At 36.9% G+C, this 25,804-nt stretch overlaps 1 protein-coding gene across 1 annotated transcript in view; it reads right to left on the bottom strand.

Annotated features, from left to right (window-relative positions):
- Positions 1-25,536, bottom strand: part of spag9b (sperm associated antigen 9b) — a 72,933-nt gene extending 47,397 nt beyond the window's left edge. The window contains exon 1 of the mRNA XM_052102445.1: positions 24,910-25,536. Within this exon, the coding sequence (XP_051958405.1) occupies positions 24,910-25,209 (300 nt within the window). The 5' untranslated portion in view covers positions 25,210-25,536. The remainder of the gene's footprint in view (positions 1-24,909) is intronic.
- Positions 25,537-25,804: the final 268 nt, after the last annotated feature.

The raw sequence follows: 25,804 nt of genomic DNA, 5'->3' as shown, positions 1-25,804 counted from the left end.
TACAAAGTTATCTTGAAGCGCTCAAATAATTATTTGTCCACAGTTAGACAAACTGTCTGTAAATGGAGACGATTTAGTACTGTGGCTACTCTCCCTAGAAGCGGCCATCCAGCCAAGATGACTCAAAAGCCACACATCAGAATGCTCAATGATTAAAAAAAAAAAAAAGAACTGTAGTGTGACAGCTAAAGAATTATAGGACTTATTGGAACTGGTTAACCTCTCCATTCATGAATCTACTATACAGAAAACATTAAACAGGCATGGTGTCCATGTCAAAACAGCAGGAATGAAGCTGCCGCTTTCCAATAAAAACATTGCTGAGTCCCTGAAGTTTGCCAAAGACCACCTTGACACTCCACAGCACTACTGGGAAAATGTTTTGTGAATTAATAAACCAAGGTTGAATTGTTTGGGTAGAAAACGCAGCACTACGTATGGCGTATAAAGGGCACCACATACCAACATGAAAACATCATCCCAACAATGAAGTATGGTGTAGGGAGCCTCATTATTTGGGATTGCTTTGCTGCTTCAGGGCCTGGACCATTGACACCATCAGGGTAAAGATTAATTCCTAATTTTATCAAGATATCCTACAGTATAATGACAGGGTGGCTGTGTGCCAGCTGAAGCTCAGTAGAAGTTGGGGGATACAGCAGGACAATGACTCTAAACATAGAAAAACAATCGACTACAGAATGCCCTCAAAAAAAGAAAATCCCCCTTTTGGAGTGACCCAGTCTGAGCTCAGACCTTAACCCAATAGAGATTCTGTGGAATAGGGCTGAAAAGATTAGTCGACATTAGTGCCCGACCGATTTATTGGCCGGCCGATAAATTTCAAAGACATATCGTATCGGCGTATACGTTTACTGATATGCACAGATATAAAAACTTTTTTTTTTTTTCAGAACATATAATGCAGAAAACAATGCTTTAGAATTGGTGTTATAACATAATTTGTCCAGCAGAGCACACTCAGACACCACTGTTTATAGAGCTGACGGTGGTTCTGCAGACAGTGCAGAGTTAAGCAGTGTCTTCATGGTAAGTTGCTAAATAGTTTGTGAAAAACCATACTGGAAAGCTAATAAAAAAATGACCCCATCATTTTCCCTTTACAATATAACTAATATAACGTTAACCCTGTCCCTGACAACCATGTCACTCATGTTTATCACATCTGTTTGCCATGTTAGCCAGCTACAATTTGTCAGAGTAACATTTTGCAGCTCAGCAGACAACAGTGCAGTGGTGGATTGTGTCTGTTGAGTGTTGATTTCATGATACGTTTTTCACCTAGTTGGTGAGACGCAATGCTGAAATAAACAACGTCCATCTTTTACTCTCTTTGACAACGAGCTTATAGCTAACTAGCTAACCACGTAGCTACTTTCTTTGCTTGTCAGCCTGAGTTGAAGCTAATGTGTAAACAAGTATTCACCAAACTGTTTTGTTCAGGATTCTGTTTGGTACCTACTGCAACCAAATAACTACAGTCATTGCATTTACAAAATGTAATGTTTAAAAGTCTGGTTTTCCACCGTTGAAAGTTTCCCAAGAACTTGTATAGCAGAAAACGGTGGAACACCGCTGCCGCTGTTTATCTCTTGACTTGGCAGGTGTAAATGCTTCTTGTTTTACAACCTGCCCCTAATTGACTGGCAGTATTAAAATAGTCAGCAACTGACTGATACTGAACATATAGTAGTGATGTTTATTCAGCTATCTATTGTATTTTTATTTATTCTTTATTTTCTCGGTGTTAATTTCAAGAATGTATAATAATAATAATAATAATAATAATAATAATAATAATAATAATAATGTCAAATATTCTTTGATAAAAATATTTAAGAAAGCAGCCTTCGGAGTACCTTTGCATTTTCATATTGGTGCACAATCCACATAGAAAAAGTTTGTTATCACTCCAGCACCAATATCAGCTATATCGACTACCATATTGGTAATCAGTGAATTTTCCCACTCTCAAAAATCCCATATCAGTCAGGCTCTAGTCGAAGTTATCAACGACAGCAAATTGTCGACAAATTTTTGATCTTATTTAACGTAACAAGAGATCAAATGAAACTAAAGATGGCACGCCAGAGGAGCATTTCAGCTTAAAGCCTGATTGAGGAAAGAAGACAGCTCAAGGTCCTGATGCACTCCAAACAGCTTCAGCTGATGTACATGTGTTTTGTAATAAGGCGGAGCCGGCGCTGCCATTTCGCATAAGCAAAACGTGTGCTTTTAAAGGAAACACGCCGGCGTTATATCTTTAATGCATCCTTTATTAAAGTTCAAATAATAAGGAAGCAGGTCATTTAAATAAGTACAAAACACAAATTTCTCTGTGTGGTCAAAGAGTTAAAGATGTATTGAAGAGAACAAAAAGGTGAGAGAGGGTAGTCTTTGCCCCATTATACACTGCAACAAAATATGGTTTTGATTTGTTTTAGCTTGTTTTCCAATATAAATATCTAAAACGCTTTTAAAACAACATACATTTAATTTAGGAGCTATACTGCAGATGCAACATTTGTTATCTGAGAATGTTGAATATAATATTAAAATATTTTAAAATATCTAAAATCCTTTTTAGATCCTAAATTCACCTGAGAAGCATATCATATATTCAGACTTACTTTCAGAGAATATATATCTTTAATATGAGTATATATTTTTAAGTGGAAGAAATACACTTATATTCAGACATACATTTACATTTTCTGAAAGCAATTCTTAATATATTATATATTGCTTCTTAAGTAAATGCATTTTGTTTTAAAGATTTTTTAGACAATTTAAAAGGAAAACAAGACAAAAACACTTGATAACAATTGCAGTTAATTTTTTATTGAATTAAACTTAATAAAAAGTATTTTCTTCCTTTTAATTCAGTGAATGTTATTTAGAGAGGTATTTTTAAATGATGATTTCGTCCTCTTTATTGTTAGTAAGCACAAGTTTAATACAACCTTTTATCTCAGGGCACAAGCTGAAAAGTTGGTTAAAAGCTAATGATTAATCATTTCAATAATCACCAGAATAGTTGAATAATCTTTCTAATAATCATTAGATTAGTAGATTATCAAAATCATCGTTAGTTGCAGCTCTACAGACATCCTAAGACTATGGCAGTTCTGTAAGGAAGAATGGTCCAAAATTCCTTCTGAACGTTGTGCAGATCTAATCCGCAGCTACCGGAAGTGCTTGGTTGAGGATTGCCTAGTTATTAAATTCAAGGGTTCACTTACTTTTTCCACAGCACGGTTAATGTTTTATGGGATGTGTTCAATAAAGACATGAAAGTTTATAATTGTTTATGTGTTGTTAGCTATACTTGTGACTTTGATGAAGATGAGATCATATTTTATGACCAAATTAATGCAGAAAACCAGCTAATTCCAAAGGGTTCACATACTTTTTCTTGCCATTGTATGTATTCATAATTATGTTTATTTTTAGGTATGCACCCAGTGTTTGTTTTTATACTGCGGTCATGTGATGTACGAAACCGCCTGCTTATCTGGTCATACTGCAGTACAAGCACAGAATGTAATTACATAATAATACAAACAAAATATTTGTGCGACTAGTGGGGACTTATGCTGAATTACTACCAAGAAATTGCTCTGGCATGGAAGTTATAAAGTATCTGCCAACTTTGTTAGGGGCAGAAGGTCCAGATATGTGGGCCTCAGCTTTCTGCACAGACTGCAATCCTGTTGCAGAGGGCAAGATGGATAGAAGTAGACAAATAAAACCAATCAAAAAAAAAAAAAAAAAAAAATCATGATCAGACACAAACAACAGGGTCTGAGCTCTGGAGATCAAAGATCAAATGCAAAGTCATGGTGCAAAGCCAATTAACGTCAATGGAAGCGGTGACAGCTTGAATACAGCTGTGTACGGTGGCTGAGGTTTAGAATAAAAAAAAAGTTGCCTGAGAGGTTAAACACATCTGATCAGAGATCCAGTGACTTTGCCCTGCTTACTTATTTCAACTTCACTCTCTCATATGTTAAAGATTAACTGGTCCATAATGGGTGGTGTGTTCTCAAAGGGAGCACTGACAAGTCACAGAGCAGCTGAAAGGATTTCCCCTGCTTCCAGACTCCGAACACACCGTGTCCTCACCTCTATTGTTAGATGTCTCCTAAGCCCTCCAGCTACATGGGTACAATGGACCAAAACACTGCTTGTTTGTTTGTGAGAGAGAGAGTGTGTGTGTGACAAGCCAGGAGTATTAATGGTGCACCAAGTCATTTTACAGCTTAATAAATTAATAGTAATTTTGACCAATATATGATGTACACTTAAATGAGAGGAAGACCCCAGTTATATCAGTGTCCTGGAAAAAGCAGTTTTGTTTTATTTGGGAAAGCCCATGTTGGAAACTTTCATCACATTAAATTAATTTTGAGTGACGATGCCAGTGAATGAAACCAGACAAACCTCGACAAAAGTAGTAATTAGCCTATACTGAGCATTTATATATAAATGACATTTAAGGCATTTGAGATACTTAAAATCTCATAAGCCACACAAAGGAGTTCCATTACTAAAAAATCTGAACCCACGAATTCTGACATCACCCAACCCTGCCTCTTGAGTCACGGTAATTGGTGCTTCCTGCCCTGAAAATGTGACAAAGCACATACATTAATCAGCTCAAGACTGTGCTGCAAAGAATCTTTTCTACCATACTATAATCAATATCAATCCTCAAAGGCTTCCCTGCAATAGACGCCTACGTGTGTCTGCTGTTCTCACTTCCACCCTCTCAAATAAGAGCTCAACCTGATGATATTATCAAGCACAATCTCCCTTAAACTTCACACAGGAATAATAAGTGGATTCTGCCATCTGTTTAGTGTATCTGCTGATGAAAGTATTTCTTTGCTACAGGCTCGGAGACATCAGAGAGTCCTGATGCATAAGGAAGGTCTGTTTGAGGAGTCTTATGATGTTAGCGCTGCAGGTCAACACGTCCTCATGTGCAGACCTCTATTTTACTGCAAAATGTCTGAACTATGAGCACACCCAAACATAAATGTGATAGCACATATAGCTCATATTTTACTACACCCATCAGTAGAGAAAAAAGTCCCTATATTTTTAATTGCATCAGGTATGACCACACATGAAATAATGACCTTGGTTACTACAATTCCAATCTTTTTACATTCAGATAATACATCAAATATTATATTAGATTTTAATTATTTGAAAACATACATTTTGTGTGTAAATTAATTGTTAGAGACCTAGACTATATATTAGGCCTTCCAAATGCAGCCAAAGTTCTAACAATAAAGCTATGAGACAAAATATCTGAATAATATTTATGCACTTCTTAAAGGTATAGTTCACCCAAAAATGAAAATCCTCTCATGATTTACTCATGTGTATGACATTCTTTCTTCTGCAGAACATAAATAACGTTTTTTTTCTACACAATGCAAGTGAATGGGTGTCAAGATTTTGAAGCTCCAAAATCCACACAAAGGGAGTATAAAAGTAATCCACATGACTCCAGTGTTTAAATCCATGTGTTCAGACACAATATCCTCCTGAGACCCGAGCGTGACTGCTGTGTGCAGTTTCCAATTCCCTTTTGATTTGTAACTTGTAGCACCTAATAAATAAACAAGCAAGCAAACACTAGAGCAAATAGTTCTCCTAAAAGTTGATGTCCACATATGTGGACAGCGGGACTAAGTTGTGAAATTTTAAATAACACTAAGCTTTAGAAAGTCACATTTTCTTAAATAACCGTCTAGAGTCTTGTGAACAGCATTCAGTCGGATTAAATTCATTTGAATTATGCATTGTGTAAAGCTAAGCCAAAATACAACGTCCACGCATGTGGACGCTGGGTCTCACAAGGATATGATAAGTGTGGGTGAGAAACAGATACATTAAGCAGGTAGAAGTATTTATAGTAAAAAAGGACTTAACTATTGATCCGTTTCTCACCTCCACTTATCACACCACTTCTGAAGATATAGATTTAACCACCTTGTTAAAGTTGTCTGGAGTACTTTTATGTTGCTCTTATGTGGACATTCACTTGCATTACATGGACCTACAGAGATGAGATATTTTTCTAAAAATCTTCAGTTATGTTCAGCAGATGAAAGAAAGTCATACACATCTGACATGGCATGCGGGCGAGTAAAAGATGAGAATTTTCCTTTTTGGGTGAATTATTCTTTTAACTAATATCACACCTTATGCCAAGTGGACACTGCATGACTCGTCTCCTTTGATGTTTTGAGTCTGCGACTGGTCGCGAGGAGATCTCACACCAAAGGGTCTTGTTGTGTGCGCACTCCTGCGACAGGCCTAAACGAGTCCCAGACGCTACGGCCGTTTTCAAAACTTCCTGATATCTAGACGTCTTGTCGTCATGTGTGCGCACTGTCTCGACAAGGAAGAGATGAAAATGAGCCACAGCCAATGAAATATAGAGAGAGTGCAAGAGGAAGGCAAGGAATTAGGAAGCAGACAAAAACAATTACAATATAATAAAATTAAAAATCACCCACATCTCCATTCCCTTTACCCTCTGTCTTTATAATTTTAATTTATTTTTCTTAAATGTTTCCATTGGCAAATAGCAAAATGGGCACGAGCCATTCTTTCTTATTTGTTGAAAGAGGAGAGCAAGATTTGGGTAGCAGGAGACAAAAAATAATACGAAAATAAATATGAATCGACATCTCCCTACCCGTTTTCTTAAATATTTTCAGCTTTTTTTAATAATTTTTTCCCTTTGCAAATTAGCACAAATACACGTAAAACAGGAGCAAGCTATTCATTCCGGTTTGTTGAAAGTGAAGAGCAAGGTATTGGGTAGGAGGTAGAGGTCGACCGATATTGTTTTTTTCAGGCCGATGCCGATCTTTTGAAATCCGGGTCGGCCGATGGCCGATTACTGCTGGCGATTTATTTTGGCCGATATTTGGCCGATATGTGCTTGTTTTTAACCTCTTATTTGAACCTTTTATTTGAAAGATAAAATGTAACACAAATAATTACTTAAGATAGACAACATTTCTCAACAAATACTTTTATTGAACACTTGACCAATCTGCACTTGTACACTTAAAATTAAAAATGTATAATGTAAAAACATATTGTATAAATAATGTATAACAAATATATTAAATAAACAAAGCAGGTGTTACTGAACTGCTCCGAGACACGAAGGTTGAGATCCAAATGCAGCTTTAATTAAGGGGCAATCCAGACACGTAATCCAATATTCAGAGCATCCAAGAGAAGCACAGGCATAACTAGGGATGGGTATCGTTAAGGTTTTAATGGTATTACTATCTTACCGATACTGCTTATCGATCCGATACTTTAACGGTATTCTTAACGGTTCTTTTTGTTATTTATATATATATATATATATATATATATATATATAAATAATTTTATTTCAGGAAGGTCTACTAACATTACTGTTCAGGTGTGGTCTAAAAAGAAATCTAATAAAGTAATCAATTGTAAAATAACACTGCATAGTTTATCATAGATTAATGCTTATTAATGCAGAAGTTATTCATTCAAGAGCTGTAAGTGATTTTCTCTTTGCCTTTTGTTGTTTGATTCGCAGTAATGGCTCAATCGTCACATGTTTAATAGACAGCTTCCCCTTTAAGACCGAGTTCAGATCTAATAGGCTCCTGATGCAGCATATTTTCTCCCCAACTATTTCCATAACTATGTCCATTTAAGACATAAACTGTGTTTAAGTGAATCTCCAAGCCGGTCGTTTTGACATATTTTTGTGTATAGTTGATCGTTTAAACCCAAAGTAGCCTATAGTTTGCTTGTCTCTTTGCGGTGTGTTTCGGAGCGCGCGCCGCCTTGGGAACGGTATCTCTTGCGCTCTTTTTATTATTAAACGCGTCCCGCAATTTAGCAACAGTAGCTAGACTGTATTTTACAACAATCACCGATCGTGCTGAATCTGACGTTAAGTTTGAGTTTTAGGGAGAAATGTCAGTGCACCGCTGTGACGGGAAGGAAGTTGTGCTAGACAGAATGCGACTTATGTATAAATATTCTTTTTATAATCTTTGGAAGGCGAAATCTAAAATAAAATCAGACTAATAATCACAGATCTAAACCAGGCTATGTTTGAATGTTTAGTTCTGTCACTCATTTAGCTGGGCTCGTTTTGTGCTCGCTGTAGCACCGCGTGAGCGAGTTCTCTCTCTCTCTCTCTGACTGCAAATAGCTAAATTGCATCACAGACAAATGGTTTCATATTATTATACATAGAAATGGCTGGCGAGATAAAATAACTTTCTCTTTATAGCAATAAAGAATGTATTTTCTTAATTTCTCCAGTACCGACAGCAAAACCGATAACGTCCGAGCTTACCAAAGCCAGTCCTTCAATAGCCTATACTGCGTTGGTATATTTTTATTACTTATTTATCTGCATTGAGTGACAACCCTCTCAAATATAAGACACACAAACAGAACAAATAAAAGTCTCAGATTCACTGTCTGTAATTGCAAAATTTTTGCTTACTTATTGTGACATGATAGCAACCCTTCTGCTGTGATAATGCAACTTCAACTACGCTATCAATATCCAAAGTAGCCGAACGTCATGTCAACTATCGCGTTTGTCACGTTTTTTTCTTGAAGTTGGCAGTAACATATCAAAAGTTTTTAATTAAATCTAAAGAAGTTATACAAATGTAATCCTTACTGTTTTCTCCAAGGAATTTAGCTCCTTCCTTAGGCACTGGATGAGGTCTGCTCACTCTGCTGGAAAATGATTCTAGGGGCAGCGTGCGTCAAACACGTGTTCCACAACAACACTAGGCTGCCCACAGATGCGCCTGCCTAATAATCGGCTTGATATGCGTGGATATTGGCCGATGCCGATTATGTAAAAAATGCAAAAAAATCGGCCGGCCGATTAATCGGTCGACCTCTAGTAGGAGGTGTCAAAAATAATAATAATAAAAAAAAACTCACCCACATATCCCTGCCCTATTATTATAAGATAACAGACATTTCTTTTTTTTTTTTACGGTTCCGTTTGGATTTCAAGGGAATACGCTTTAAATATATAAATAAATTAATTAATTTTAAAAAAAGCACATTTATGAACATACAATAGGGACACAGATAGAAGCAGCAGTTAAAGGTCTGCACTAAAATAACTCAAAATTCTGCTATTCCGCGATTTTTGCGCTTTATTATCATTCATTAAACACAGACATAATGATTGATGTATGTCCTCAAGAAAATCTTAAATCCTCGAAATCTGAACAAAAGTGGTCAAAAGAGATGACGAGGTGTAACGGTGATATCTCGCTTGAACATTTGTGATTGGATCACCCAAAACTCACCTTAATACCAGGTGTACACATGGTCTCAGTCGTGGACGAATGGCCATGTTGCTGATACACTACAGTCCTGAAGTGTTCGCACCAGCACAATCAAAAACCAGACTGTGAGTCGTTGGATGCTGACTGCAAGTTGTGTAGTGTACACTTCGCTTTAACTGTCATGATATTGTCAAATTTAGCAGGTCAGCCTTACAGTTATAAGATGGGCTATAGCGTAGCTGCTAGATAAAACAAAGGATCTGCTGCAAAGACAAAGCAACAGATCATCAAAAATAGTTGGTATTTATTAATGCTTAGGTTCATGAAGTTCATTCAGCAGGGTTCCCAACCTTTTTGACCAACGAAATTCCATGACTTTTCCAGTAGTAGTAGTAGTATGTTTTATATTTAATGCCATGTCAGCGATCAAAGCTATTTTCATGGCAAGAATTAAATTACAAAAAACAAATATCATATAAATACAATAAAAACAAAACAAATATAAATAGCAAGTCATATTATACAATATTTTTTTTAAGATTAATATATGATAAGAAATCCAAAACCTTTTCAGGCACAATCTCATTAAATAAGTCCTTTAACGAGGTAACTTCATAAAAGAGCATTCTACTTGTGTTAAGACCAGGACAATCTAGTAAAATATGTTTGACAGATAAGGGAATATTACAAAACATACATAGGGTTGGGTCTTCACCTTTAAGCAAAAAGGCATGGGTCAGATTTGTGTGACCTATACGGCATCTGGTGTAGACCACTTGATCAAATCTTGTTTTGACTTTTCCAGACATTTGTGATGACAGAAATTATTATGATTAAGACAGAATCAATAATGAATCTGACCGGTTTGTGAACCATTCTGAACTATTCATTGACAAGAACTGATTAGGGCAGGGTATCGCCTGACACCTCATGATACAATACTTATTGCAGTACATGTCACGATTTGATATACTGCGATTAGTGCTGTCAGTCGATTAAATTTTTTTAATCGCGATTAATCGTATCATTGTTTTTGTAGTTAACCGCGATTAAACGCATATTTTGAAAGTGCTGAAATGTGACAATATATACATATACTTCTTTTCCTTTCAAAATGCATTAATTTCCATTTTAGCAAAGAAAACAAAATGTAACAATATAATGCTTTATTAAAATTTTCCAAACAATGCCTTCCACAGTATATAGTAATGCACTAAAATTAGTGATGCACCGAAATGAAAATTCTGGGTCAAAACTTCAGGATGATTTTAGCCAAAAACTGAAAAAAAAAAAAAAAAAACGCACCAAAATTGGACAGAAAATATATTAAAAAAATATTGAATATATTATTCCTTAACAATCAAATTTAACAGATTTTTTTTTACCCATTATCCAAATAATTTTCTAGAAAACTCTAATGATATGCAAAACAGCAGTCAAGTAATTAACTTAGCAGCTCTAGGCTAGCATCTTGCAAATACAAAAAAATTGAATATGCTACACAGTCATTTTAATGAAAACAACAGGCAAAACACAGAACAGCAGAGGGACTCTATTCTGTTTATGTAAACGTATTTCCACTTTAATATAAAATTATTGTGCAAAACAACAGTGCAAAACAGCAGTAATAGAACAAAGTTTTGCAGGGCTAAACAAATTTTTATGTAATTGCTAAACACGTAGCAACTTGGACTGCTTTCCATTTAAGTAACAGTGGCAGGTTTATCTTCAAGAACAAAAGTCACTCAGCTTTCTGGCAGGAGAGACGGTTCCTCTTCTCATCAACACCATGAGATACTGCACTGAATAGTCTCTCTCTCTCTGTACTGGTGCTTGGGGCAGATAAATATCTGCGTGCAATCCGCGCAAGCAATGGAAAGCAATCTTTGTTCATGTACCAGTAGTCAAGAGGATTGTCGCGTTCGCGTTATATGAGTGTGAAGCTATCGCCTGTGTTCCGCAACTCCTTTCAGGTCCTTGAATAACGTATAACGTGCAAGGAAGGGCACCCAGCGCCCTCCTAGGGTAAGATGGTGCCCCCCTGGGGAGTTGGTGCCCTACGCAGACTGCGTAGTATGCGTTATAGGGAGCAGCGGTACTGCTTTGAAATATTTCCACACCGCTGACATGGGCCTTTGCTGGGTAGCGCCGTGATAATGGTTAGATCGATCGAGAGTGAAACCTGAGCACTGAGGGGCAGGGAGGCATATATTTTCGGCTCTTATTTTTGGCCTTTTTTCTCTTTCGGCCAAAATAAAAAATGCCATTTTCGGTGGCCGAAATTTCGGTGAATCCCCAACTAAAATAGCACCAATTCAAGAAACATTAAACATTTCTCAAAGTCTAAGTGGGAGTTTGACAAATTGAAAGAACTAGTCCCCACATAGGTTGAGAATTCATTGCAATGGGCATTACATCTCTTAAACTCTCACCTTCCACAATATTAATCTACCGATAGGCAGTGCTTTGTTTCAGCAATCTTGAAGCTGTATTCATGTTTTGCATCAGGGCATTTTAATTTTTGCTTTGAATTTCACATGAAGAGTGCTTGAAAACAAAAACCTCTCATTCTGTGTTTTGGTGATAGTTAAGACGTGACATTCTTCGGTGGTAATTAAAACACACTTTACATAGAAATCAAGTATTTCTCAACCTATGACAAGTCCCATCTGGGGTTGTTTTGTACATCAAATTAAATAATAATACTCCTTTCTCCATCATTTTATCATGGAAGCGTTGTTGTTTGTGTGTGTGCAGAGCTTATATTATTTACTGAGATATCAACCGCCACGGATCTATCATAGGAGAGAAACGGTCAACTAGTGTGTTACGACAGTACCGCCCATAGAATGTCTGCAGGACAGTTACGTTATGCTATTTTTTACTAAGCTTGTAGGCTCCCCTAGATAGAAGGGCTCTGGTGTGTGAGTGTTATGAAGTGTGCATCAGTGTAATGACTCAAGGTGGACACATTACAAAAGGTTCTGTTCTTCCCACCAGGTGTTTATGTTGTATTAATGGTAAACGTATTAATCCCAATTAAGAAAAATTAACGCACTGAACTTTATAAAGGTGCACTCAGTAACTTTAGCATTTGTGTCATCTTGGACTTCAGCATCATTTAAAATCAATAGTTTTCAGTTTCAGAAGCCATTGTAGAAATTTAGGATTCACAGTCAGCCATGATTACTTTAATCAATGAGTGAAATGTTAAGTAACAGGATGGTTATTGAAATTAAGTGAGTATTCGGCTGGTCATATGATTCTAACCAGGCAGCCCCCTCTTCATGTAGAATAAAACAGCTTTTATAAGGTTACATATAAATTAGTGCAAGTAATCAGTGAAACAGAGTCTGTCCCTCTCTTTATGTCTCTCTCAATTTAATTAAATTCAGCTTTATTGGCATGACAGTTGTAGTACAGTATTGCCATAGCATTGTAAAGTTGTTTATATACAGATTTTAAATAGATAGCTAGATAGATAGATCTCTCTCTCTCTCTCTCTCTCTCTCTCTCTCTCTATATACACAATCAATACAGAATATGTTGTGCACTTCTTCCTCATTTCTCATCCTATTTTACCCTGAAATTCATCATATTACAAATGTAAAATAGGTCATCAATCATTTCATGTTAACTTTAAATGTAGCTGATTCTCCACAATCAATACAGAGAAGAAAAAAAAAAAGAAAAAAAAAAAAAAGAGTGCTTACTACACACACCGATCATCCACAATATTTAAACCGCATGCCTAATATTGTGTAGGTCCCCCTCGTGCTGCCAAAACAGCGCCAACACGCATCATTCTGAGATGCTGTTCTTCTCACCACAATTGTACAGAGAGATTATCTGAGTTACCATAGGCTTTGTCATTTCAAACCAGTCTGGCCATTCTCTGTTGACCTCTCTCATCAACAAGGTGTTTCGATCCACAGATCTGCCGCTCACTGGATGTTTTTTGTTTTTAGCACCATTCTGAGTAAATTCGTGTGCGTGAAAATCCCAGGAGATCAGCAGTTACAAAAATACTCAAACCAGCCTGTCTGGCACCAACAATCATCCATGCGATTATATCATATAATCATATAAAGATATATAATCAGCTACTAAAAATCTAATAAGGGAATTTGCTGTCACACCAGAGTGCATGGGTCTCACTTTATAGAGAGACACATATATGTTTCCAAACAGACAAAATGGTTTGTTGTTCTTGTTGTTATCATGTAGACAAGCAGCCTGATGGACTGAAGGAAGTCCTTTCAAGTACTGGTGCATTACCATCTAATACAGTCTAGATTTACAAACACAGAATTCAGTGGCAGCCTACAAGATTTCCACTTCAAAACCTGTCAGCTTTATCAGCCAAAACACTCTCACACAGGAATATCTTGTGAATATGTACACATTTCTATCTCTGGTGCTCATCATATGATCCAAAGGACAGTGCTCATATGACAGCTTAGCAGAGGAAGAGTGTTTGGCTGCATACAGAATGCAGGCTCTCTGCTCCTCATAATATCCCCATTGTGCCCCCATAGATAGAGGCTGCTGTGTACTGGCACTCTATTGAGCTCTCTTTAAGTCAACTGCGCCTTTATTGGACTTCCTCAGGGGCTCAGAGCCATAGCTCATAAATGCCAAAGCAAGTAGTGCTAGGCGATATGGCAAAATAAATCTTGATTTGTATCAAACTTATGGACGATTTACGATTCGATTGTTTTCTTCTTCAACTTTAAATGTACAACAACATGATTCAAATTGTATGTTCTTTATTAGAATGCAAGGCAACATGGTTAGAGAAATCCAAGTTCTTTTAATTGAAAAAAGGTATGCGAGAAAAATGTACAAATGCACCAAATGGGGTTGTCAGAGTATAACTGTTAAATAAATTAAAATCTAATAAACCCACATGTTCAGAAATAATAGAATAAGAAAACTGAAAAATAATTATTATACAGTGTAGGTATTCATTTTATCTAAACCATGTCTATCTAAAAATTGATATCTATAAATTATCAAGTTTATCTATGAAGTACAATTTGTGCATATTCATAAACCCCTGCAGATAGAGACGTGCCCTCTAGCAGTTCACGTTGAGCAGCGCAATATTAAATAATTTATTATTACATTTCAACTTGCAGTTTGTCAAAATGATCTCTTGCCAAATATTGGCTATAGTTGCAGAACACTTGAACACGTCACAGAACAAAATAATAATTAGCGATCTATCTCAATCATCATGGCAAATGGAGTGGTGGATGTTTGATTGTCCCATATATAGCCTCTCCATGATTTGAAATGAAGCACCCATAATGGGCATTCACATACATTGCGATGCGAGCATTTCGAGCAAAGATGCGAATCGACACAAATAGACACGAATTCTCAAACACACGAAATCACTTCAAAAATCTGCATGACGCATTTTCGCAAAAGCCTATCAGCATTGAGATTGTTCGGATGTCACTGACATACTGACGTAGTAGCAGAAGAAATCTGGAAATATGAATGAAAAAAAAAATTTGAGAAACACAACATCATACATGTTCAGAGACCGGATGAAAAAAGACATTGCTTGGAGGAAAGTGAGTGAGGAAGTTGTGACTACCTGGTAAGTTCTGAAAATATTTGCATCTACTTGATTCCAGCTATTGGTTGTACTTTACTATGAACCAAGTCGAAGAAGCCCATCTTTCTCTCCTTTTCCGGAAGAGAAGGGGGAATACTCGCGTGTTTGCATTACATGCGTGAACGCGAATTTAAACACACATTTATAATCCAGCGGTCAAACTCACGCGAGTAATGCGAGGCAAATATTCTTAGCATTGTATGTGAACGCACCATAACGGTCATGTAACGAACGCTATTTATGGGTAAAAAAAAGACAAAAAGGAGACCGTTCATCAACACGTGCATGCTGAGACCAGATATGGTCTTAAGCCGTTGTATACCTGCATGATGGACAAAGCTGAGCAACAATCACATGGTATACATTTGTACTGGGAATATTACAGCCATTTTATATCCATCTCAGTGTTGTTAACCTGTTACATTCATTTTGAGCGCGCCACACATGCAGCTGATCAGATCGGAATCGGCATTAAGACAAGCACTATGAATTATTTTTCTCTACATTATTCAGCCTTTGGTGGATTTACAATGTATCTAAATATAGCATTAGCAATATGTTTTGCCAAAATCTAAATTTTTCGATTGAAATAAAATAAAATTACAAAAATTGTGTATAAACACCCAGTCCTAAAGGCAAGGGCACAAGATGTGCTCTAATTGCAAGATTTGACTCTCATTGTGGGTGCTCCTTGGTTTGGTAATCTGAGTTGAGTGGTGTGCATGGATATAATTGCTCTGAACAGGGTTAGGCAGTCACATGAGGTCAGGCAAGAACAGTTCAATCTAGGAAACATGCAATAAGAGGCATCTTAAAAATTGCTATGATGTGGAACAAAACACTTTATATCATTTTGTCCAATTGTTTTTTCTAAATGCGAAGCCTAAATCTCTCACTCTTGTCCCCGAAACTTGTTCTATCCATCTGTTTCTCCTATTGTCTCTACCACTTTCCTCTGAGCAGGTACTAATTACTGCCTCCTGTTTCCTGTTACCATCGAGTCCTGCCTGTTGTGATTGTCTGCTAAGAGGACTGTGGCTCACATAAAAAAGGGGAGGTGGTCTGTTGTTGATGAACTATATTCTTAATCTCCTCATTTATCTGTAATAATTTAGTTATCTTTTGTAAGAAGATGTGTTTATTATATTAGGAAGTTTAGTATGGAGGCGGGTGCTGATTTTTAAAAATGTTTTTCTCCTATTTACTCATAGAGATGGAAGTGAGAGTTTTTCTTTTGTGTTGCTTTTTAGGTAAGCTATTTTCACTCTTAAGAGACTATTCTTTATGTTTGTTGTTTTGGCTTATATCCCCTCCTGAATTTATGATATTCCAATTATTGTTATACAAAATAAACAACTCAATATTTGTTGTGTGTACAGTATGAAGTGCTGGGGCCGGAGACTAGAAATTAATTTCTTACTCCATATATCGATATATATTTATTTATGTTTGCCTTGTTACTCTCTCCCCAGCCCCTAGACAGGGGAAAATTGTAACAATGGACAGCATCAAACACTACAGAATGTATAAACAAGAGCTAGGAATGCCCTGTTTCTTTAAGGAATATTCAGGACTCAATACAAGCGAAGCTCAATCGACAGTATTTTTGGCATATTGTTGATTACATCGACTCGCCACTCCATTTCATTAAAACAACAATCGGATTGGCCAGATTAATTTTCATTGTAAGTGCCTCACTGGAACCCAAGTTAGGCACTTACAATGAAAGTGAATGGGGCCAATTGTAAACATTAAAATGCTCACTGTTTCAAAAGCATAGCCACAAGACGTAAACAATATACATGTTAACATGACTTTAGTATGATAAAAATCACTTATCAACTTTTCTATGTAAAGTTTTATCAATTTTTACAACTTCATTGCCATGACGACGTAACGCTTGTAAACCCTAAAACCATTGTACAAATGATGATTAATTCAACTTAAAAAAAAAGCTACAAAAACACACAAGTTTTAACAGTATAACTAATACAGGTTCTTTTATGAAATTATAAGCCTCACATAGCCTTTAACCCTCCAAAAATTGGTCCCCCAGGCTGCTTTCATTTTAAGTGCCTCACTGCAACCTTGATTTTTGCTGTTTTTAAAGAAGAGACAAGTCTGAATTCATTTTTGTGGTAATCAACATTATGCCACAAATTCTGTCACTTTAGATTGACTTCTATTATTCCTGGAATATACCTTTAATATTAAGCTTGTATCAGGAAATCAGAGTTAAGAATAAACAATAAAAGGTATTTTTGCTCAACATTACTGTGAAGGACACAATGTTGAAAACAATTTTTTTTTGTTAAACTTCCTTGTGAAGGAAGCAGGATTGAAAGAACGGTGCACGTTGAGGTCTATGAAGTCACTCTTAAGTCTGACCGCTGTGACGTTACTTCAGGAATTGAGAAGAAAAGAGCGGGAGCCTCAGAAATATCCTGACTGGAGAAAGGAACTCAGGAAGCTCTTTTTTCCTGGTACATTCTAAGCCCTTCCCTGACATTTCCTTCCAGAGTCTAGAAATGCAAATGCAAACTGCAACTCTTAGTCTAACTGCATTGTAAATACTTCTGTGTGCATGTGTTCTGTATAAACACCCATATAGCTTATTCATAAAATTCTGACAGCAGAGAATGTGCCGCAAAGAGAAAATGACCATAACGTCAAATAACTGGTTAAATGCCATTGGGGCCATGGTGTACTCTTAAGGGACATTCTCACACAAAGGTGATGCTTGTTTCACAGTGAAGCACTAAATTGTTCAAGCTGTAATCATGTTGTCACATTAACAATTAATGTGGTTTAAGCATGTACAGAGGCATAGGACTACAGAAACAGCATTTGTGTCACTGAATGTCCTAATGCAGTGTTTCCCAACTAGTGTGCCATGAAAGATTGTCAGGTGTGCCGTGGAAAATTACAGATTCCACAAAATAAATCAGGGCTCCGGGCTGAGACAAATTTTTCAACCATTTTCCTAAAAGTGCGATTAAACTTTGCAAGAGGTCACACTGGTGCGACTACAAAGTTGGCTGACTCTCTGATTGTGCTCTGCCACTTTTTATTCCGTATGAGAAATATCAAAGGGCAAATGTTCCAAGCGAAGGGAAACAGCTTTACCCGGATCAGCCAGTGCTGCTCAATGGACAGATCAGCACAGTTTTGCATTTACATGTGGACTGGTCTCGAGTGCTAAACCGTGCAGATCATCATAAACATAGCTGAGAGAAGCACAGGCTGGGTCACGAATCCAGCATTGATTATTTGTTTAAAACCTCTATGAAAGCCCATAATGTGTCGATGATTAAACCAGTTTAAAATTGTATTAAACAGCCCCAAAATTCTAAACAGCATTGAAAAGGAATAAAGGAGAAATCTGCACAATAAAAAGACAGAAATTGTAAGGTTTCAATCCACACATTGCAGATATTTAAAAAAAAATATTTACCATGAACTTACATCAATATAGTAGTGAGAGAATATTCATTTAATTTCTGGATGTGTTTTTCTTATGAAAAATGCCATAATTTGTTTAAAGTTTACTGCTAATCATGGCTTTACTTTTGGTTACTATGATCTTATTGCAAATGCCACAGTTAAAACTATGGATACAATGGAACTTTCCTTCGGTGTAAAATACCTCTTATGCCCTCTGATTGTAGAAAAAGGCTTTGTTTGTCTTAAGATGACTGTATTTTAATCATCAAGATCCTGATAAAATGAAACCGTGAAAGAAAACTAATTTTCTTTCAGTTGGACTGGTGCAACCAACTCAAGTGCTGGTGCGACCGTTTGTAGAATTTAACACCGGTGCTACCACATTTAAATGTTAGTCTGGAGCCTTGTAAATGATTAATTATTTGCTGTGGCATTTCAAGAATTAATTTGCAAGAACAAATATAAAAATAAGAAAAGAGGCAAATTTGTTGTTTTATTCATTATCGAATTAGCATTCTTGCCACCTGTGATCACATTACACCGTACCTACATGACTTGTACTGTTTGAAATTCGGCTATGCAAAAAATGCAAGTAAACATGCAACTAAAATGAACAGAAAACATGGAAGTTCTTAAAAAACTAAACTATCAACAATGGTTATGTGGGACAGTGATAGAGGTGTGCCATGGGATTTGTTTAATTGTAAAAATGTGAGCCGTGGCAGAAAAAAGGTTGGGAAACACTGTCCTAATGTTGTTGGTGGGCTAGTTTTAACAAATGATCTCATAATGACTGCATGACTTAATATATCCCTGCATATAGGTAGAGACAAATCATACAAAACACTACAATCGCTCAGTTAAAATGTATGCTGACCATGGCTGAAAGATTTTGTCTAAAATCTCCTATTGTGTTCCAAAAAAGGGGAAAAAAAGGTGAGTAAATTATGACAGAATTTTATTTTTTAGTTAAACTTAAACTACTCCTTTAAGTACTCCTCGTCTTGCATTCACACTACAGTATATCACAGTAGACAGATCATGTGAGCTCCAGTGTCTTCACTCCCACTGGTTATAACCAGATCACATCGCTGCCTGCATGAATGTAACTTGTGAATGTGGCCGAATCACAGCTGTGCAGATATAGGGCCTTACAGCACACTTGCTCGTGTGATAATGCTTTAATATTTCACGAATCACCATCATTGTTATCCCATCTGCCCTATCGAGACCCAATTGACACTGCAGCTTCTGTTGATGGATTTGAACTTTTTACAAAGTAATTGCACAAATTATGATCGCAAACTGCCATGACAGAGGCCAAAGGACCTAACAATGTGCTTATATGAACAAAACCCATGGAAGGAAGAACAGGACCCTGTCTCCACAATTGCAGCACATAAGATACTGATTGTGAAAGCATATGCAAAAAAAAATTGCCATAAGGCTAAATTATGTATTTGCAATTCAGTAATAACAACTGTAAAATCGAAAACGGTTAAATTAAGTTTGAACGTGGAGTATGAAAATATTTAAGTCAAATGTTATTATAATACTGTATGTGGGTTAATAATTTAAGCAGTAAAGAAGCATACTGTATGACTGGTGGTAGTTTTCATTTTTTATATGCCAGGATGTGTATTCATCAACCTGTTACATGTCCAACATAACCATACAGGCACAATGAATCAAGATAAAACTTGTTTTCTGATTAGTGCTGGGCGATAAAACAATAGCGTGGAGTCATGATAATATTTTTTGCCATATCGCCCAGCCCTATTTCTGATTATTCAGAAAGAACCTACATAATTTACTCACTGTAAACTATAGATATATCTTCATATCTAACTTTTATTTACATCAACAAACATGTTTACATTTTAAATGCTTAAAAGTTTCTTAAAACGGCAGCACTGCTCATGTTCACCATTGAAATCTGCTGCTCAAAAGAACCTGAAAGCTTGCGGCGGTGTGACGTGTGTGTGTGTAATTTATCTACACCCATTTCTGGGGAGGGAGAGCTACAGAAAAAGAAAGGCATCTCTACATGGAGAAAAAAATTTGGGAAAACGCAGGTTTAATCATATTAGGGACACATATAAAAAACACTTTGAGGCTACTTAACAAAAATAACTATTTCATTACGTAAAAATAACCATTTCATTACGTTAAAATAACGTTAACAAATTATGATTTCTGGCAAAGAATTAATAAACTATGCCAAGAGGCTGTGACTTATGTTGATGTAACTTAACTGATTTACAAGGAACCAATGTATATGATTAGATCATGTAAATTAAAAGCATTTTTTTCAGTATGGCTTGGATTACAGTCTCTTCTGTGGGTGTCCCAACAAGCAGCTTCCCTCAAAATGAGGATTTTTGCAGGTTGTTCAGTTTACTTAATTAAAATGAACTAAAGCATCACGATTCTAGAACATTTTGTCACAACTTGATTTCATTGCATTCTATCCATTTGTAAAACTGAAAAGTACTTAGTTTGGACTACATTCATAATTTTTATTGATTTCCATTACTCAGCCTGCTTTACATGGGACTAGATGGGGCGAACAAATGTTGAAATTAAGAGTTATTTGATGCATGTTTGAGCAAGATGATTTTTAATGTTCTGTTACTTTGGTATTTTAAAAGAGTGTCTGTTGTGCTGGTGTTTTGGGGGTTACTATTGTGGTGTAGATTGGCACTTGTGCTTAGGTTGATGATGAACTTTCACGTTCAAGTGATGTTTGATTCGAGTGCTGCATTTTTTAGCAATTGCTATCCAACTTCTTACTTTTTAAAACATATTATGCTCTTAAGATTTATTTAAAGATATGGATTAAAGTGTCAATCCTCATTCCCAATGAATGTATAACATCAGTGAGGACATCAACATTTGCTCCAAGGTAAATTAAAGCTAATAACTTAACATTCATTAACTTACATACTGATTCAAGTCTTATTAAAGGTGATGGTAAATAAAGAGTTCACAGCATCAAAATAAGTGTTATGAGATGTTATATGCAGTTCTGTTCACTTACACTAATGTTATCAGGTGTGTATTCGCTATCAAATGATGCTTTTCTCTATTCATGTGACTGTGATATTCATTTGCCTCAATTCTGTTTCACATTCTGCCCAGATTTCAGTCAAATGACTGTGTCATTTAACCATTATAATACATAATATGCTTTACAATATCACTCTTCATTCCTGTCCACGTAGAGTGGTGGCCAAATACATTTGCATCCTTGGTATATGAGCAAAGAAGGCTGAGAAAAATATGTCCTTATTGTTTATCCTTTTGATTTTTCATTAAACATATTCACAAAAATATATCCTCTAATGAATATCAAACAATTGCAAACACAAAGTTTTATCAAAAAACTAATATTTTAAAATATGTGTGGCACAATTATTGGCACCCTTTTATTCAATCCTTTGTGCAACCTCCCTTTGCCAAGATAACAGCTCTGAGTCTTCTATAATGCATACTGAGGTTGGAGAACACATGGCAAGGGATCTGAGACCATTCCTCTATACAGAATCTCTCCAGATCCTTCCAATTCAGAGGTCCATGTTGGTGGAATCTCCTCTTCAGTTTACCCCACAGGTTTTCTATGGGGTTCAGGTCAGGAGAATGGGGTGGCAATGGCAGAACCTTGATTTTGTGGTCAGTGAACCATTTTTGTGTTGATTTTGATGTTTGTTTTGGATCATTGTCTTGATGGAAGATCCAACCAGGGCCCATTTTAAGCTTTCTGGCTGAGGCAATCAGGTTTAGATTTTTCTATCTGTTGGCATTTGATAGAGTTGGCACTTGATAGATGATGCCATGTATACGAACAAGATGTCCAGGACATTTGGCATAAAAATAGCCCCACAACATTAAAGATCCACCACCATATTTAACCATGGGCATGAGGTACTTTTCCATATGGATACCTCTCTGTGTGCACGCCAAACCCATCTCTGGTGTTTGCTAGGGCTGCAACTAACCACTATTTTTATAATTGAATAATCTAAAGATTATTAGCGGGATTATTCGACTATTCGGGCGATTATTGCAACGATTAATCATTAGCTCTTAACTGACTATTCAGTGCCTGACTTAAAAGGTTGTATTAAACATGCTTACTAACAATAAAGAGGATAAGATCATCTTTTAAAAAATACCTCTAAATGACATTCACTGAATTAAAGGAGAAAAACTACATGGATTTTTATTGTTTAATTAATTAAAAAATGTACTACACCTCTCACCTTTTTGTTCACAATAAACAAACTCTTTCATCTTTATAGAGCTGCATATCGCCGATTTTCTTCACCATAAGATACACACCGTGACGTGACACTCATATTCACTATGTTGCGAGCAAACAATATAAACTAAATCTAGCTGCAGCAAGCGTGTGCCAGTGACGAGCGTCTCCGCGCTCCGTCTTTCACGTGACTCATACAAGCTGCTCTGAACGCACAGACAAATGCCAGTTTCAGAGTTTGTGCTTATTTATAGAGTCCGATTCCTTATTATTTGAACTTTAATAAAGGATGCATTAAATATAGTATATAACGGCACAGTGTTTCCTTTTTAGATGCTCTGACAGGCAAGTTTTGCTCAAGCGAAACACCAGGTACTTTATTTCACGATGACACTGCTTCTGTATTACAATACTCTGCAATCTACATCACCTTAATCTGTTTGGAAATTTTGCAGTGCGTCTTGTCTGCGAGCTGCTATTTCTTCCTCTCCTCAATCAAGTGCGAACTGAAGTGTTGCTCTCCCGCGTCATCATTAGCGTATAAAAAGATCTCATGTTGTGTTAAATGAAATTGGACGACTAATCGACAACTACATTTTTGTCAACAATTTTTTTTATTGTCGACGTTGTCGATAATGTCAACTAATCGTTTCAGCCATAGTGTTTGCTACCAAAAACCTCTATTTTTGTTTCCTCTGACCATAGAACCCAGTCCCATTTGAAGCTCCAGTAGTGGCTGTAGATGCTTGAATTTGTTGTTTGATGAGAGCAGAGTATTTTTGCTTGGAAACCCCCCAAACAATTTGTGATGTAAGTGATGTCTGATTGTAATTTTGGAGACTTTCTGACCACATGACCCAACTCATTTCTGCAATTCTCCAGCTGTGATCCTTTGAGAATTAAACCATACTCTTCACCATGCTTTGATACAATATAGACACACGTCTAGATCAAGAGGATAAACAAATAAGAAAACATTTTCACAGCCTTCGTTCCTCATATCTTGGCCACCACTGTACATGGGCTGGAATCGTAATTTCAGGGTTTGTTGACATACAGCGGCTATAACATAATATAATGGCTATAACTTTACACAGAAAATGTTAGTATGTGATTTTATCACATTAAAAGCATGTTAACACGCACATTGATTATGTCGTCACGGCTATACTTCTGAAACAGTGAGCAATAAGCTTTTTTTTTTAAGAAAAGAGGGACGAGTCGAAATAAATATTCATGGTAATCAACATTATACTACAAATGCTGTTGATCTAGCTTAACTTGCATTGAACCTGGAATTCTCCTTTAAATATCAAGATGTGTGCAGAGAAAAGAAAAAATATTTTTAATTTATGCATGAAACGTTAACCATCTGATGCTGTTAGAATCAAATTAAAATGACAAGACATGACTTGATAGCCTTATTATAAGCTTTGGGTGTGTTGTCTTCTCTAACTCACTGAGTGTATTCCAGCAATATGTAACAGACACCTGCCAGCATGAGCCGAGACAGTTTCCTTCATACATGTGATGACCTGACACATCCAAGCGGAGTTTCCTTCATACATGTGAAAACCTGACACATCCAAATGTAAGCAATACAGAACTCTGATGTAATGTGACCACTGGAAACTTTCTGCATGAGTCGGTGCAACAGGGAGGTTATTTTTGACTAAATCATAGTTTGGCCAGCTATACTTACACATTGAGGGTTTTGTCCCATTTTGCACCATGTACTTAATAACTTCTTGCAAAGTTTACATCCAACCCTGCTCTAACTCACCTGCCTGTCATTTTCAGGTGAACCCAAACACATTGGTGAGCTAATTCAGGCGTGTTTGAATGCAGTTTTATACAGCTTGATGTAGTAGATCTGCAGAAAAGTACATCTCCAGGTAAAGAATGCACCACTAGGTCATTATAAGCATTATTGTCACACTTTAGGGTTCTAGACTGCAAAAAACAGGTTTGTGATTTTGGATTTATGATAATGAGTCATTAAACAGCTGACTTCCTCTAAAACAAACTGCTCTGAAACTGAGATTGACTTTTGTTTGTCTACATACACAAATGCATAACTTTGACACACACACAGCTTCAGCATCCACATACGAGTGATATTATCAACTTTTAAAGCCTGCAGAACTCCATAAGTGGCCTAGTTTGCCTCATGTTGTCAGATGTCAATCTCTTTATCTCACCTCTTCGGCGCTCTTCCTCAACGCTTTCTCGCGTTCATACTGCGTGATGAGCTGCTCGTTGTCCTCCTTCAGCAGCTCCAATTCCACCTCGTGCTCCTGGTTCTCCGCGAACACCGAGTCCAAGTTCTCCAGAACCGCCACTACAAGTGGCATAAGTTCCTTGACCACGTTCTCGTCGTATTTAAGTATCATCCGCTCGAACTCGCGGTAGATGGAACTCGCCAAGCCGGACACCCGCTCGGACATCATCGCCGAAGTTCCCGGGTCCTCCTGGTAAAGGACGCCGTCCTCTAACTCCATGTTTACTTCGTTTTTTCCCCGTTGTTCGGATCGTCTCGAGTTCTTTATAAAGCGCGCACGCGGGCTGTCTTTAATTTAAGCTCGCGCTAGCAGTCAGCTAGCGCAGTCAACTGTCGAGATCACTGTTTACTTCGCGACGTCTAGTAGTTAAGAGTACATTTACGAGTAACTTTTTGAAAGGGACTTCAAGATCAAGTGACAGCAAATCTGTTAAATTACAACGTTAACCCGTTCTAATTTGACAGGGATAATCTACTCCAAACAGCAGTTGTTATTAAATACAGTCCGGAGAGTAGTTGACCTAAACGTCACATAATGACATCACGCTCTAAGAGCGAGATGGGCGGGAAAGAGTGAGGGAAAAGTAATCCTGATTCCCTTATGACTCAGTACACTTGACATTGCGTCACTAAGCTGATGCTATGGGAGTGTCCTTCAGTTCCTCCTACTGTAGAAACCTTTCTACCTTTCTACAGTAATGCCATTGGTGTTTAAGCCCCGCCCCGCATAGTCCTCAACTATTTTATACAGCACCCTTTGTGTAATTAATCAGTCTGTTGTGTCTCTCAGCTGCAATGAGCCATGATGCTGAAGT

The sequence above is a fragment of the Xyrauchen texanus genome, chromosome 33, assembly GCF_025860055.1.
Source record: "Xyrauchen texanus isolate HMW12.3.18 chromosome 33, RBS_HiC_50CHRs, whole genome shotgun sequence".
NCBI lineage: Eukaryota > Metazoa > Chordata > Actinopteri > Cypriniformes > Catostomidae > Xyrauchen > Xyrauchen texanus.
The sequence above is the reverse complement of the archived record's forward strand: the minus strand, read 5'-3'. Positions and strand labels throughout refer to the sequence as shown.